The sequence below is a fragment of the Dama dama genome, chromosome 20, assembly GCF_033118175.1.
Source record: "Dama dama isolate Ldn47 chromosome 20, ASM3311817v1, whole genome shotgun sequence".
Taxonomy (NCBI): domain Eukaryota; kingdom Metazoa; phylum Chordata; class Mammalia; order Artiodactyla; family Cervidae; genus Dama; species Dama dama.
In genome coordinates, this window is record NC_083700.1 from 78,375,557 (window position 1) to 78,392,999 (window position 17,443).

At 38.3% G+C, this 17,443-nt stretch overlaps 1 protein-coding gene across 3 annotated transcripts in view; it reads right to left on the reverse strand.

The window, feature by feature from the left end:
* Positions 1-17,443, reverse strand: part of CACHD1 (cache domain containing 1) — a 229,998-nt gene that overhangs the window by 95,339 nt on the left and 117,216 nt on the right. For all 3 annotated transcript variants that reach the window (XM_061121691.1, XM_061121692.1, XM_061121690.1), the window contains exon 3: positions 9,383-9,531. In XM_061121691.1, coding sequence (XP_060977674.1) covers positions 9,383-9,531 — 149 coding nt within the window. The remainder of the gene's footprint in view (positions 1-9,382; positions 9,532-17,443) is intronic.

The following is a 17,443-nucleotide window of genomic DNA, read 5'->3' on the forward strand; positions in this document are numbered from 1 at the left end:
CCGTCACTTTTCCCAACACAAGATCCTCATCAGTGCTCCTGGCCAATTTCTTCTGTGGGGTTTTCTTTAAATTGACCTTCCTCTCCTGGAAAGCTCTCCCTCCATACCCCTATATGTAAACATTCTTTTCCTACACCAAGACTCAGCTGAAATGCTTCTTCCAAAAACCGTCTTATAAATGTTTAAGTTCAGTTCAGTTGCTCAGTTGTGTCCTACTCTTTGTGACCGCATGGACTACAGCATGCCAGGCTTCCCCGTCCATCACCAACACACGAAGCTTGCTCAAACTCATGTCCATTGAGTCGGTGATGCCATCCAACCATCTCATTCTCTGTCGTCCCCTTCTCCTCCCGCCTTCAATCTTTCCCAGCATCAGGGTCTTTTCAAATGAGTAAGTTCTTCACATCAGGTGGCCAAAGTATTGGAGTTCAGCTTCAACATCAGTCCTTCCAATGAACAATGAGGATGGATCTCCTTTAGGATGGACTGGTTGGGTCTCCTTGCAGTCCAAAGAACTTTCAAAAGTCTTCCCCAACATCACAGTTCAAAAGCATCAATTCTTTGGCACTCAGTTTTCTTTCTAGTCTAACTCTCACATCCATACATGATTACTGGAAAAACCATAGCCTTGACTAGATGGACCTTTGTTGGAAAAGCAATGTCTCTGCTCTTTAATATGCCATCTAGGTGGGTCATAACTTTCCTTCCAAGGAGTAAGTGTCTTTTAATTTCATGGCTGTAGTCACCTCTGCAGTGATTTTGGAGCCCAGAAAAATGAAGTCTGCCACTGTTTCCACTGTTTCCCCATCTATTTGCCATGAAGTGATGGGACCGGATGCCATGATCTTAGTTTTCTGAATGTTGAGCTTTAAGCCAACTTTTTCACTCTCCTCTTTCACTTTCATCAAGAGGCTCTTTAGTTCCTCTTCACTTTCTGCCATAAGGGTGGTATCATCTGCATATCTGAGGTTATCGATATTTCTCCCAGCAATCTTGATTCCAGTTTGTGCTTCATCCAGCCCAGCATTTCTCATGATGTACTCTGTATATAAGTTAAATAAGCAGGGTGACAATATACAGCCTTGATGTACTCCTTTTCCTATTTGGAACCAGTCTGTTGTTCCATGTCAAGTACTAACGGTTGCTTCCTGACCTACATAAATGTTTATTTTTTTTAAATTAATGAATGAGTAATGTAACCTTTGTAGATCCTTTGTTGCATAATATCATCTTTCCCACCCCCCTCCCCTCCCCAGATAGCTCAGAGAGCTCTCAAAAGCATGAAGATCTAGAATTTACAAATTTGGGCAGCAGGAAAAGTTGTCCATAATGAACCTTGAGCATTGGCTCTGGAGTATAGTTGAAACTGCTTAGCTTACAGTTGATGAATCTAAGGACTAAAAAGGTTAGGTGAATTTTCTAAGCTCACACAGCAAACAGGTAGAGGAGATGGACATCTGGTCTTAAGACCATATTCCTTTGATATAATCTATATCTCAGCTGAATTGAAAATGAAAGGGAAAATATCTTTACCACTTAAGATATTTTTTGCTACCATGGTAGAGACTGAATTGATTTAAAAATGAAAAAAAAGAGGCTCACCTCCTTTTAAAAATGAAACAAAGCTCATGTTTCAGTTCAGTTTAAAAAAAAGCAAATGGAAGACGATATGGAGATTCCTTAAAAAACTAGGAAAAAAACCACCATATGACCCAGCAATCCCACTCCTAGGCATATACCCTGAGGAAACCAAAATGGAAAAAGACACATGTATCCCATTGTTCACTGCAGCACTATTTACAATAGCTCGAGCATGGAAGCAACCTAGATGTCCATGGACAGATGAATGGATAAAGAAGGTGTGGTACATATACACAATGGAATATTACTCAGCCATAAAAAGGAATATCTTTGAGTCAGTTCTAATAAGGTGGATGAACCTAGAACCTATCATACAGAGTGAAATAAGTCAGAAAGAGAAAGATAAATATCGTATTCTAATGCATATATACAGAATCTAGAAAAATGGTACTGAAGAATTTACTTAAAAGGCAGCAATGGAGAAACGGACATAGAGAATAGACTTGTGGACATGGGAGAGGGGACAAGAGGGTGAGATGTATGAGAGAGTAACATGGAAACTTACATTACCATGTGTAAGATAGATACCCAATGGGAATTTGCTGTATGTCTAAGGAAACTCAAACAGGGGCTCTGTATCAACCTAGAGGGGTGGATGGGGACGGAGATGGGAGGGAGGTTCAAAAGGGAGGGGACATATGTGTACCTATGGCTGATTCATGTTGAGGCTTGACAGAACACAACAAAATTCTGTAAAGCAATTAACCTTCAATAAAAAATAAATAAAAGCAATCATAAACTGTGATCTGATGCTCTGAAGTCCCTAGAGGATCCTAGGGAGAGTAATACAGGAATCTGAACATTCTGAGTCAACATGTGAATCATCAAAATTAAAAATAACTCTCTGAGTAACTTATTTCTGGTTCCCATGATGTCAACAATACTTGAAGAACTTAAAATGTGAACATGCAAATGCCTTAATGCCTATTCCCACAATAACTATTCAATTAGCCAACATTAATTGAGTGAGGATAAGAGAACTGACTTCTACTTGGAGACACAAAAAAGAATAAAAATTTGAATTCATCTTCCCAGTGTTTCCTCCCTGGTTTACTCATTGCACTCTTCCAGTCTTCTTAAATAAAGACATTGAAAATAAAAAATAAGAACACCACCAGACAGGAACACCTACAGAAGAAACTGAGGAAGGGAGGAGGAGAAAAATGGAATTAAAAGATGTCAAAGACAAGATTATTGACTGGCTTATAAAAAAAAATCAAGGGTTAGTTGACTAAACAACAGCTTCAGATGTGCACAGCACATTCCCATCTCTGTGGCAGGTTTCAGAAATAGATATTTTTGGTATATGTAAAAACTGATTATATATAAATGTGACAGAACAAACATGTATGTTTAAGATGGCATATCAAGGAATGCACATGGATAAGACATTTATAAAATTTATTAACATTATATAGTCTTCTCAGATTGGGAGTTGCAAGCACATGCTAATGTGGGCCAAGTAAGTCATGAAAGTTAGGGGAATGGGTTGGGTGTGAAGCAATAGGGAGTAGTGAAGACTGTGGTGAAGGGGAGAATACAGACCCTGTCTTTAAAGGGAGCTGCTCTTCACAGGAGCTGACTATTGCCCGGGGGGAATACGGACTCACCATTGTCAGATCTTCTGAATTTAAAGAGAACAGAAATTTGATAATTCCCCCAAAGTTAAAATGTTGCTAACAAATTTAAAAACTTAAAAAATCTTTAAAACATCCTGTGGGGCCAAGGAAAACACATCTGTAGGTGAGATATAGTCATGAGCATTATGATATGTTTGTGCATCTGTGTAATCTTTGCAAGGGAGCCCAGAATCTTATGGGCCCTCATCACTTAACCCTCTAAAACACAAAGGGAGCTGTTAATTAAATTATATGAATAAACAAACTCATTCTCAAAATTATGTTGTTACAGTGATACCATTGAAAATGCATTTGCTGTAGATTAAGTCATAGCCTGTTTCCCCCTCACCCCCCGGCATTAGAGAATATTAATTCTTCAGATCATTCCTTCAATAAATATTGATGGAATATCAAATCACTATACAGGACTCTGTACAAAATAATTAATTTCCAGGACTCCTGAGTAAGAAAAGTTGACCGGTCTAAGAAGGAAAGTATCAAAATCATCTGAAAAATCAATTTTCTGCTGCTTTGCAGGTTCTGTCTGTAGTCATCATAGTATAACCTTCAGGGTGTATTCTGCAGAATATTCTATAAGAGAATATTCTCTCTCTTCAGAACTGGGCATTTTATCTTATTTTTAAAAAAATATGCATTATCACCAGACTTCCTGGTGGTCCAGTGGTTAAGACTCTGCATTCCCACTGCAGGTGGCATGGCTTTGATCCCCGTCAGGGAACTAAGAGCCCATGTGTCCCATGGTGTGATCAAAAAAGAAAAAGAAAGAAAGAAAAACCATTATCAAGTTTTAGTGACAAAAATCATATATGGATTATACATCAGTAAAAATAAAATTCTAGGCCTAAAAAATAAAAATTAGTAATTGGATAAAAATCAATCATAAAAATATTGACCAGGTAACTAACTTGTCTTTAATAAAATTGGAGAAGCAAGGTCAATGGGCTACAGACACAGTGTTAGTAATAAATACCTCAAGTACTCTTGGGTCAGTGTTACATTTTTAAAAATGTTTACAGGGCCTAAATATTTAAGAATGCTGTTTATGTCTGACTCTTTGCAACCCCACAAACTGTATCACGCCAGGCTTCCTTGTTTTTCACTGTCCCCTGGAGTTTGCTCAAACTCATGTCCATTGAGTCAGTGTTGCCATCCAACCATCTCATCCTCTGTCAGAGTCTCCTCCAGCACCACAGTTTGAAAACATCAATTCTTTGGAGCTCAGCTTTCTTTATGGTCCAACTCTTAAATCCATACATGACTACTGGAAAAACCATAGCTTTGACTATATGGACCTTGCCAGCAAAGTGATGTGTCTGCTTTCTAATACACTGTCTAGGTTTCTCATATGTTTTCTTTTAAGGAGTATGTGTCTTTTAATTTCATGGCTACAGTCAGCATCTGCAGTGATTTGGAGCCCAAGAAAATTAAATCTGGCTGCTTCCACTGTTTCCCCACCTATTTGTCACGAAGTGATGGGATTGCATGCCATGATCTTAGTTTTTTGAATGCTGAGATCCAGATGTAAAACTAACAATCCCTTATTTCAAGTCCAGTTGCTTATATTTATTGTAATGGCAATATTATCATATATCCATGTGGCCAGTTCATGGGTATAAAGAGTTTGCCTTATAGAATGGTAAAATCTTACAATTTAGAAGGATTTTTCTCAACAATCTTCAGTCCAGTTCTCATTAACTTCAGTAGTTATTATGTCAATCATCTTTAAGATTACGTTCACTTAATATTTTCATTTAAATTAATGCATTTTAAAATTTAGGTGTATCTATTTTAAAAAGAAATTTTATGTTATTTCCATAAGAGAAAAAACATTATCATGACATAGAGGATAATATAAATTGTTTTTAGTCATGTTCTTAAACTGCTTCCCAAGACTGTCAGTTCTTCCTATATGCATTTAATTCCAACATGAACTCCCTGAGATTCAAAATGTAGACTTTTTCAGAAGGACTGAAATATAAGAAAGAGAATTGAAAATGTCCTCAGGAGGATAACACAACAGTTAGAAAACACAGATTAAAGCATTTTATGAGAAACTGAAAAGGGGCAACTAAGGATTCCTACCCTGGTTTACAGCAATAACTTACTATTAACTCTTCCCATATTTGAACCTTCATTAAAAAGGTAAGAGGCCCTTTTAATTTTAATAAGTGTTTGTGATTAGTCAATGGCTAGAAAAGCATCAGCTCAGTGTTCACTGCAAAAATTCCTACATACATTCCCTGGTAAGAGAGGCCTTTGCTAAGCCAAGAAGACTCTGTCTAAGAGGAGGGTAGTTGTCACTTGCCATTTTCAGCTGCAGACGGTTGTGATCAGATCTTTGTTTAAGATGTCGCTAGAGGGAACATGTTTTTTTGTCATCCATATATCTTCTGATTGCTCAGCTTTATCATGAGAACTGCTCTGGTTGTACAAGATTCACCCCAAATGGCAGTTCTTGGCTCTGTCAACTACTCCTAGTGAGGAGAGAAGACTGCATTGCAGCTCCACAGGGTTTCCATTCTGCATTCATCACAAGTTCAGCATTTAGAGGAGGGCTAACCTGCTTACCCAGCATATGAGAAGTGTAATTCAAGTCTCTTAGATGTCAAACTGAACTAAAGGAGAGATTCCTGGAGGGCAGAAACTACACTTTATAATATTTTATTATATTCACTTAAAGGCAGATCACTGGTTATTGCCTAACGTCTGGGTGACCTGCATTTCAGACTTCAACCCTTATCTCAGCATATTCAAAATGTAAATCACTGTCTTTACTCCAAAACATTCTGATATAAGTCTTTCTAAACCTTCAAAGTATACATGTGTATAAGCATGTATCGTCATTTTCACAAAGCAGAAAATTCTCTTCTATGGCATGGTTACATCTTAAGTTATCACTTTTATGAATGGGATATAATTTCCTTAACTAATCTATTATAGAAATTGAGAATATTGTAAATATTCTCTATTCTAAATGACACTACAATGACTTTTTAAACAAATTTATCTTTACAATCATGTCATTATCCCTTGAAATATTCCTCCAAATGACTAGATCAAACAAGATGCACATTTTTCAAAAAAGAAAATTGAAGTATAGCTGATTCACAGTATTGTGTTAGTTTCAAGTGTACAAAGTGATTCAGATATGTGTCTTTTTTTGTGATTCTTTTCCACTATACAGGCCATTACAAGATAATATGCTATACAGTAAATTCTTGTTGTTTATTTTATACATGGTAGCATCTCTTAATCCCACACTCCCAGTTTATCCCTTTCTCCCATTCCCCTTTGGTAACCATAAGTTTGTCTTCCATGACTGTGAGTGTATTTGTTTTATAAATAAATTCATTTGTACCATTTTTTTAGATTCCATGTCTAAGTGCTATTGTGTAGTATTTGTCTTTCTCTAACTTACTTTGTTTAGTATGATAATCCCTAGATCCAAGAGGGACACCTCTTTTCCCCATTCCATGCAGCTTGCAGGGGTCTTAGTTTCCTTAGCAGGGGTCAAACCTGTGGCCCTGGAAATGGAAGTGTGGAGTCCTAACCACTGGATGGAAAAGGAGTTCCCCAAGTTGCACACAGAATCCTTTGTGAAGCCATCCATCTGGTATACTTCTCTGCTTTGAGGAACCACAGCACCTCTCTGCTGTGTCACAGTTTGCCCTCACTATTTAATTATGTTCAGTATTTGGTCCCACCCAATATTAGTTTAATTTCTCACCCCTGACTCATCCCCATATTCAAGTCATTTCAGATTCCAGCACATAGTAATCAAACACAATTGAGAGGCACTGGGATGAAAATGGCTGAGCTGTAATCCGTGCCCAGAACAGCAGGGGAGGCATACCTACTAACAACATGTGATCCATTCAGTTCTGCACTGTAATAAATGTGACGAAAACTCACTATGGGAACAAAGATGAGGGAGCGATGAATTCTTCTGGGACAAAGGTAAAGGGGGGGGGGGGGGGAAGAGGTTATAGGAAGCTATGGAGTGAGACAAATGGTTACACTGCTTGTTGAAACATTAATAGAAATTCATGAGGTGGGAAAAAAATGTAAAGGTGACATATGGGGTAGATTTACAGGTAGACATCAGTCAATTCAAGCTTTTTGTTTCACCTAGAGCCATGTTCCACTTAGAAATTTCATGAAGCTCTCCCATCTTTTGAGGCAACTTCTGCACTATTGACATTTAGAGTCAGATAAGTCTTTGGAGGACTGTCCCGTGCATTGTAGGATGTTTACAGCATCTCTGGCCTCTCCTCACTAAGAGCAACCATTTCCACCTTCCAACTGTGACAACTGGCAATGTTTCCAGATGCTGCCAAATCTCCCTGGGGATGACGGGGAGTGGAAATCATCTTAGTGGAGAACCAGTGTTTTAAGTGTAATTCTAGCTGTAAGGACTTCTCCCTTACAATCCTATCTTTTTTTTCTCAGTCAGGAAATTATTTTTTTTCTTTGGTTTAAAGCCCAATGGACTCTTATTTTATTTTTAGATTAGAGGCAAATTGTTGAAAACATTAAGTTACTGATGCCCTTAAAAAAAAATCTTTTTTGATCAAACCTAATAAAAAATGAAATGGTCACTATGATAGGAAAGTATATATTTGCTCAGAACATTATAATTTGCAAAGTACTTTCTTATATGATTTCAAAAAATGTTCACAACATCCTGTGAAATATCCGTTATTATTTCCATTCTAGGGATGAAGAAAGGCTCAGTTAAAGTTGTCATCTACCTGAGACCACCTGAATACCAACTCCTAGAGTTAAGATTCATATCTGGAGAGTCTCACTCCAAAATGTACATTCTTTCTGTTTAGGTTAGTAAACAGCTAGTATGAGCTTCTCTAGGTTGCACACAGGTAAGCCAGAGACTAAGTCTCATCTTAACATCACACAGATGGAGAAATAAAATGATCTGAGGATGCTCGGTTACCTACATAGCCCACCAAGAAAATATAATAAGTAAAAACTTCTTTGTAGGAAGCAAAGCATCATTTAACTAAAAAAGAACTGTGTTGTTTCCATCCTTTGCATAGCTTTAAGAGCACTTATTATGCAAAAGGAAGAGTGATACATACTAGATACAGTAACTTTTACACTCATAATTTTAGAGTATGTTAACTTATTTTAGTCATTCTAAGTAGCCAATTCTAACTTGGTATAATGAAGATTATTATCCACTGATAGAAAACTGTGTATAAAAATAGAACACTAAGTAACTAGATTATGGTTACACAGCTAATTAGAGACCAAGTCAAAATCTTTGTACCTCAAAATAAGTGTTCTTTTCTATACAAACAATTTCCAGCATCATATAACCCTATACCCCTCCAAATATAAATATCACTATGCTAATGAAGGGCTTCCCTGGTGGCTCAGATGGTAAAGAATCTGTATGCAATGTAGGAGACCCCGGTTTGATCCTTGGGTTGGGAAGATCCCCTGGAGAAGGGAATGACTACCCACTCCAGTGTTCATGCCTGGAGAATTTCATGGGGAGAGAAGCCTGGTGGGCTACAGTCTATGGGGTTGTAAAGAGTCAGACACAAGTGAGCAACTAACACACACATATGCCAATCAATAAAATATCCTCAACCAGATACAAATATCACTATGCCAATAAAAATATCCTCAACCATTCTGTTTCAATATTACCTAAAGCCACATCTACCTTGGTAGTTTTAAGGACACTAAAAAGGATGAAGTGGCAATTTTTGCTACTCTTGTGTCAAAGATAAAAGGCATTCCCTTAAATTAGGCAAATCAGCTCAATCAGGGAGACTATCTTATTCATGACCCACTAGTTAACACATGAAAAAATGTTTGCAAGTTTCTAGACTTAGTCAACTCTGGACTCAATATTTGATATTTCTGAACCTAGACTCCAGCTTGACAAAAAGGTGAGCAGGGAAGATCTAGGAATTCCTGGATATAGTCACTTCTTTAAAAATTACTTATCTATATAAAAGTAAAGGGCTTATTTAAGATAGGAGTATATTTTGCAATAAACAAATAGGTATTTTAAATATGAATGGAAGGCAGTTCAATTCCTGGCTTAAACAACAAAAAATTCCAAGCCTTACTCCATCATGGAAGGTGGGATAGTACAGCAGTCTTGAATCGCAGTTAGGGGAGAGGTCAGGTGAGCTGTGTAGGATGCTTCTACAACTTGCTTATTCCGGTTGACCACATCCAAGTAACGGTTGAACTTCTCTCGGATTTTTTTGGCTAGCTGTGGGATAAAAGTAAGCAAAATAAATCAAAAGACCAGGACAGTAACCAATTGTACTTTTAACGATACATTAACTTTTGTCACAAGCTGCCTATATTAAACTTCTGGTAAAACAAAAACATATTCAAGTCTTATTTCATTATGTAAAGTTAAATAAAAATTGCAAAATACCCCAAAGTCACAGAAGGATACTTAATCTGTGGTAAAATAATAACTTCTATCTTATAATAGATAAAGATACATTAAGAACTACTCATGTGTTCAAATTCATATAGAATAATACTGATCCATAAAAATGCCCTGGGTGGAGAAAACAGCCTATTGAAATTATTGTCGACGTGGCAGTGGGTGTTAGGAGTTACAGAGCAAAATAGTGACTGAAAGAAAAAAATGCCACTATTCACAGTTCTGGATTCACACAGATTTTTAAGGAGGAAAATACATGAAAGGAAATGATAATCAGTATTTTCTGTTACACAACTCCAGGGGGCACCATTCACAGCCTTCCATGTGAATGGAGAATCTCTGAAGTTGTACAGTGCAGACATCCATACAAAATAAAACATATAGTTAGAAATGGACTTGTATTTGGTCTGTTATACCTTTAACATGGGCAAATGTCTTTCTTAACAGCTGTGAACAGAACACTACATCATAATACACTTTCATATGGGAATAGCAAAAGCAAATTGCTAAGCATACTGCTTTTTCCTCAATTGTCCCCACCAAATATCACAGCTTAATTACAGATCTCCAAGGAAAACAGTGTTGTTTTTCTTCCCCTTAAACAAATGTTACCCAAATGAAATGACTGATAGAATTACAGCTAATTGGTTTTGTAGAGCTATTCATTACCAGCACACTAGAGGAGAACTAATCATCTCCTTTGGGTCATGCATTGCACACAGTCCAGTAGCCTACAAGCTGAGAACATGGAGCCAAATCAGAATATCTTTTCATTCCTTTCAAGTTGCTTTTAAATTTTGATTTTGTACCAGTGACACTTGGGCACTTTCAGAGTTTCAATTAAATAACTGAGGTTCTCAACCTTGTTAAATATTGTACACACTATAAAGTTTAGAAAATGTCCAGACACCAGAAAAAGAGTACAAGTGTAATGTTTAATATGATAATAGGTTGCTCAAATTCATTTCAGCATTTTCAAAGGAGGAACTGTGTGTCTTAAAAACTAACATGCCCACCTGTAATTCAACTCCCTGAGTTAAGAATTTTCACTATTTAAAAAAAAAACAAAAACAAAAACATAATTCTTGTTGAGGTCTTTGTAATAAAATGTGCAGACATGGTTTAAATGTCCCAACTTAACGGAGACCACTGGTGATTTTGCCTCTCGGAGGGCGCTGGGCAAAGTCTGGAGACAATTTTGGTTGTTATAATTTGGTGGAGAATGATACTGGCACATGGTGGGTGGAGGCCAGGATCCTCCTAGATGTCCTGTGATGCACAGAACAACTCCTGGTAACCAGGAATTATGTGTCCCCAGAAATCAACAATGCCCCATTTGAAAAACCTAATGTAGAGAAAAATCAAAGATAATTAGCCCAATTTGTAAATCCAGCCAATAGGTCCCAAACTATTCTTCTAGGTTAGTTTTCCATCCATTCAAAATGATACCTTAAGGAGGAAAAAAAGTGTAAAACATTTCAACATTTACATATTTCTATTTCATTCTTTGGTTTTCCTTTCCCAAAGTAACATGAAAGAAGCCATCAAATATGCCCATAGTTCTTCAAAATGTAGCCTAAATACAGAGATACACCATTCATTATCAGCAGATATGCTGTTAGGTTTAACAGCAGTTTGCACTAATCCAACAAACCTTTTTTTCTAGACTCTCACATTTAATGGGCAGTTGAGGATGAGAGATAGCAACAGTGTCAGTTGCTCATTTGTGTCTGACTCTCTGTGACCCCACAGTTGTAGCCTGCCAGGCTCCTTTGTCCATGGGATTTCCCAGGCAAGAATACTGGAGTGGGTTGCCATTTCCTCCTCCAGGGGGTCTTCGCTACCCAGCAGTTGAACCTGGGTCTCCCGCATTAAGGCTGATTCTTTACCACTGAGCCACCAGGGAAGCCCTGTACCAGTTCAAGCTTAAAAACCTAATGTATATTCTTATAGTGCTCTGCACTCTCCCCTTATGCTATCATCTGTTTGACATCTGGTTACCCCACTAGACTGCATGCTCTGTAAGGGCAGGCACTACATATGTTTTTGTTCATCTGTATTTTCATCAACTACTATACCGCCTAACATTGATGGCAGACAAAAATAGTTAATGAATATTGATTTGCATGGTGTTGATTCAAAATGTGCAAAAAATGTATAAGACTTTTTTAAAATGTAGCTTTTTGTTTAGTTATAACTGAAGAAAAAAACTAATGAATAATGACTGTCTACATTAATCACCCATACACATATGTCAAGTAAACAGTTTACCAAGATTTTATGGCCATTTTTCTATGCAATATATTTGTTATATTTATTGAAATGCAATTATATGTTCATTAAATCTAAAAATAACTAATTTGCACTTACAAAAAAAATTTAATAAAGGTAAAAAAAAATTATCCTAGAGAATCATCAACCTTATCTTTTGGCCTAAGGATCACAACCTCTTTAAAAACGTGGGATACTTACTTCAAAAATAAACATGTATTTCTGAATCTCCATTAAGAACAAATTCTATCTTAAAGTTCGAAAATAAATATCACTAATTTCCCACCTACAAGTGTAGTTCTTCACTGCCCTTGGGAACAAATCTACTGTAACAGAATAAAGTGTGCGTGAAAGGACTGAAATTCCAAATAACATCGTCACAAATTCACGTCCAAAATGAAGAAAAAAATGCAAACATTTCTCTTTCTCTCACACACATTCAAACATACAAACAAATACTTGAGAAGTAGCCAAGTGTCCCTTCTACACATTTAGAGAATTCTAACTTTAAAAAAGTCAGACCCAGCTCATCATGATATTCTAATCTGGCTCATTATTTGTAAAAGGCTAAGAATGACTCTTACATTTTAAATGAAATTTTAAAAAAATATTTTGTGATACTTAGTAATTATATGAAATTTGAAACTCAGTGATAAAGTTTCATTGAAACACAGTAATTTGTTCACCTATCATTTCTGGCTGCTTTTATTATGCAATGGCAGAGTTAAGTAGATGGAATACAGATTGTATGACTTGCTTTGCTGTAGGTATTAATAGAAGTCAGATGATCTAACACATCTAAGTTTAAGCCGTAACTCGAGTAATTTTATAAAAAAAATTTGTTCTCCGTTGAGAAGTGAAGGTCCCTCTATTCCTACTGCTTGAATCTGGGTAGGCTTATGATGGCTTCTACCAGTAGAGCACAGAGAAAGAGACACTATTTAACTTGCAAGGCTAGGTGATAAAGATAAAGGTGCCATACAGCTTCTGCCTGTCTCTCTTGGAATGCTCTCAACCACCCTGCTGTAAGAAGTCCAAGACACATGGAGAGGCCACAGTTAAGTATTTGCTTGGCAGCTCTAGCTAAGCAAGCCTTCAAGTCATCTCAGCCTGGCTCCAGATATGCGTCAAGAAGTCTCTGGGTCATTCCAGCCCCTGGCCTTCGCTGATGGAGTCCTAGGCATTATGGAACAGAGATGCCAGCCTTGCAATGCCTGAACCATTGAATCCGTAGGCATGAAGAAAGCTGTCTATGTCACTAAGCGTGGGTGGGGTGGGGGGCGGTTCTTACGTGGCAATAAGTAACCAGAACACCCAGGATAGGTGGAATTCTTTCATGAGATAAATGTGTTCAAGCTATGCTAAGCAAAGCTGCTCAGAGAGAAGCAACTGCATCCAAATCATCAGCATCATCAAGACAGTAGCCTCTAAATTATAAATCTGTTGCAAAGAGATTTCAACGTTCTCCAGAAAATCATGATAACTGCCATACAACAAAGGTCCGTCTAGTCAAGGCTATGTTTTTCCAGTGGTCATGTATGGATGTGAGAGTTGGACTATAAAGAAAGCTGAGCGCCGAAGAATTGATGCTTTTGAACTGTGGTCTCTTGAGAGTCCCTCGGACTGCGAGGAGATCCAACCAGTCTATCCCAAAGGAAATCAGTCCTGAGTGTTCATTGGAAGGACTGATGTTGAAGCTGAAACTCCAATACTTTGGCCACCTGATGCCAAGAACTGACTCATTTGAAGAGACCCTGATGCTGGGAAAGATTGAGGGCAGGAGGAGAAGGGGACGACAGAGGATGAGATGGTTGGATGGCATCACCGACTCAATAGACATGGGTTTGGGTGGACTTCAGGAGTTGGTGATGGACAGGGAGGCCTGGTGTGTTGCGATTCATGGGGTTGCAAAGAGTCGGACACGACTGAGTGATTGAACTGAACTGAACTGAAGTGGTACTTACCATATACTAGGCACAGGGACCCTGCAATGTAAGTACTGACATTTTATATTAATGAACCACAAAATAAAAGACTTCACTCCCTCATTTAAAACTCAGAACTGTCTGGTCTATAAAACCCGTGTACTCACCTACTCAGCTACGGTGCCCCAGACAAACCAAACTTAAGAAAAGCTGATACAGTAGCTTGAAATTTTAAATTTTAAAATCACACAATCTGAGGAACAGAACTTCCATTAACATAATTAGCCAAGGCACAGAGCGTGTCGACTGTGGAATTGTTCCTAGGGTGGGGGTGGGAGGTGGTTACTGGGTGATGGGAGACGGACTCTGCTGGGGATGGGGGAGCAGGGGGTGGTATCTGCCTTTGGCCTTCTAGTTAGGGTGGGCCTAAGGCATTCTTCATCAGTGGAAGCAGTTACTTACATACAGAGTCCAGACACACAAGACAATGAACAAAAGGTCTCAGAAGAAAGCTCTCTCCATTGGGATTCACTCCTCTTGGTCAGTAACTCCTCAGTGTCCATGTTATGACACCCTACCTGGCTTTATTTTTAAAAAACTGTCCACATTAATCATGTGTAGGACACTGCTATAAGCACCTCACAAGCATATGACAATTTAATCCTTCTAGGAACCCTACAGACTATACATCTCCATCTTCTAGAAGTGGACACTGACAGTTAAAAAAAACTTGCTCAAGGTCACAAAATTAATAAGTAGTAAAGCTGGGATCCCAAACCAGTAACATTCTGCCTCAGAACCCAAGCTTCAGTCTTTGTGCAACTCTGCTTCACTCTGTAAATTCTTAGACCATCAACCTCCCCCAATTTCTTTTCAAACCCATTTGAATCAATGCTATGAAATTCTTGGCAGAATACCATACGCCATACACAGTCTCATGAAAATTAGATTTTAATAATTTACATTTCACTTGGAATTTTTCATAATTCGTACTAAAGTCAAAACTTTGAGGTTTAGAATTGCTGAATTCAACCACCAATAAGAAAAAGGGATATGAATTTGAAGTAACGTACCCTCCAAAACAATGCCTATCTGTCATTACCGGACCACTGTGCTATCAATTCTACTGAACTAACTTTATTTGTCCTGATTAGTTCTGGGTATTTCAGTTTGATCATTACCTGGAAGGAGAATAGAATAAATGTAACATTCCTATCCTGAAGGAAGTGAACTTCAGAATTCAGTATTTTCCTCTGGGTTTTGAACTGAGTTAATTTATCTGTCATCACAGAGTAGTAAGATGAAATTGTACTTCCTATTGTGTATGTGGGGGGAAAAAAAAAGAGGCATGTGGAGCTTGAGGGTCTCTGGACTCCCAGGGGGTGATCTGGCCTCCTTTGACCCCATTGCCTGAGACGACCCCTGTGCCCTTCGGACAAGGACTGTGAGGGGGACTCACAGTAGAAACCTCACGCTCCACCGTGGGGTAGATTTTCCCTCTCTAAAAGCAATCTCTTTTAGCATGCCAACCAAATCCAGGTTGCTCGGCAAGCATAACAGACTCTATTAGAGTAAAGATAGCCCACAGAGAGATTAAATCCTGAATGTATCCGTTAAATTCGAGAAGACCCGCTACCAAGGCGGAAACTTCCAAGAGGCCAGACAGATTCTGGGTCTGTATCCTGCCATGATCCCTGCAGACAGAAGAAAACAAAGGACATTCTCAACAAAAAGCTACAGGTGGACCCACAATCCTTCTCAGTGTAATTAAAAACATTTTTCTTTCCACGGCTCAGCTTTCATCTTTTATCCTTCTTTATCCTCTCCCCTTCATCCCCTAAGGGGTTCCTGAATGCTGATGAGACAACAGGGCTAAAACCATCTTGTCATCTTTTGGGTCAATTCTTCAGCTAGCCAGCATCCAGCTATGGGTCAAATGATGAGTAGGTAGCTGGCCAGTCCCCATGGGAACGGATTCTAATTTGTCATCATCTCTAGTGACAACGTTTCATCACAACATCAATGAATTTCTTTCTTGCTGAATTTCACTTCCCTTAATTTTCCCATAGACATTTCTGTCATTTGCATACTTCCCCAGAGCGCCCCCGCTTCCCCCCACCCCTTGTTTTAAAAGCTCTTTTTACCTTAGCTTTATACTTCTGAAGATTGGAGGTGGGGTGGGCATACGGGTAGAACAAGGTAAAAGAAAACAAAAATGCAAAGGCATAGTACACACTTTATTTATGTCTCTGTCCTAAAAGGAAGGGCCGGAAGGAGTTTTGAATGTTGGGGAAAGCTTTATCTAAAATACATAACAATGAAGCTGACAGGCACAGACAGGAAAGGTACCCCAGGGAACTGAAGATTCAGAGCAAAATTCCTACTGAATGTAGAAGAGTTTAACATTTGACATTCAGAAACCTTTGTGCCGTGATAAGAATCTACTAGCTGATCTCCCTTTCTTTCTATTTCAGCCTTATTACTCAAGAAAATAAACCTTTTCATTTTCCAGAAAGTTTCAGGATTTGGTTATTTAAATGTTGGTAACATAGACATAATTTTAAGTATACTTAAGCACAAGCATCACACTATTGCATTCCAAGGTTCAAGGAGGAAACCTTCTTATTGTTTCATGTCGGACATTATTTATAGGATATTAATAACACCACACCCTTGCTATTATTTTTATTAGCAACAGTTGTAAATTAGCTGGGAATCTGGGTCAGTTCCTTGGCTTCCATTAGCCTTGTTGTCCTCATGAGTACAACAGGATAACACAGTTTCAAGAACTTTTTGTGATGTTCAAATGTAACAATGACTACAAGGGATTATTCTCTTTGTTATACCCCAGTCTCTGGACTAGGAAGAGCATGTGCTGGTGAAAAGGAAACACTTGGAGCCATAAGTAACGGGAGAGGGGCTGCCTGAACATTAACCATTTTATTCATTTAACTCATGCTTAATTCTCCGCAGGAAATCTGACACATATTTGGGGGGGGGGGGGCGGGGGGAAGCGTTCTTCCCCTTAAGAATTAACAGTAGAATGGCACAAAGAGCTTAAGCTTTGGAGTCAAAGAAATTTGAGTCAAATCAAGCTGTCACTTACTAAGTAAATGGAGCTAAAGTAAATTATTTCTCTAAGTCTCAACTTGGTTGTTGTTTTAGTCGCTAAGTTGTGTCCGACTCTTTGGCGACTCCGTGGACTGTAGCTCACCAGGTTCCTCTGTCCATGGGATTTCCCAGTGGGCTGCCATTTCCTTCTCCAGAGGATTAATTACCTCTAAACTGGAAATAACAATAGCTGCTTCATGACATTGTGTGAGAACCAAGAGGGATGATGTTTATAAATATTTAACTGATCTATGGTAGTGACTGTTTACTATTATCATCATTGTTGTGATTATCTGTGGGAATTGATGTAGGGTCTCAGACACTATGAATAGAGACTCTCAAAGAGCCTAGGAAGAGTCAGGATGGGTGTGCTAACATTGGGATATGACCTTACTAGGGCTATTGGCACCTCTTCCACA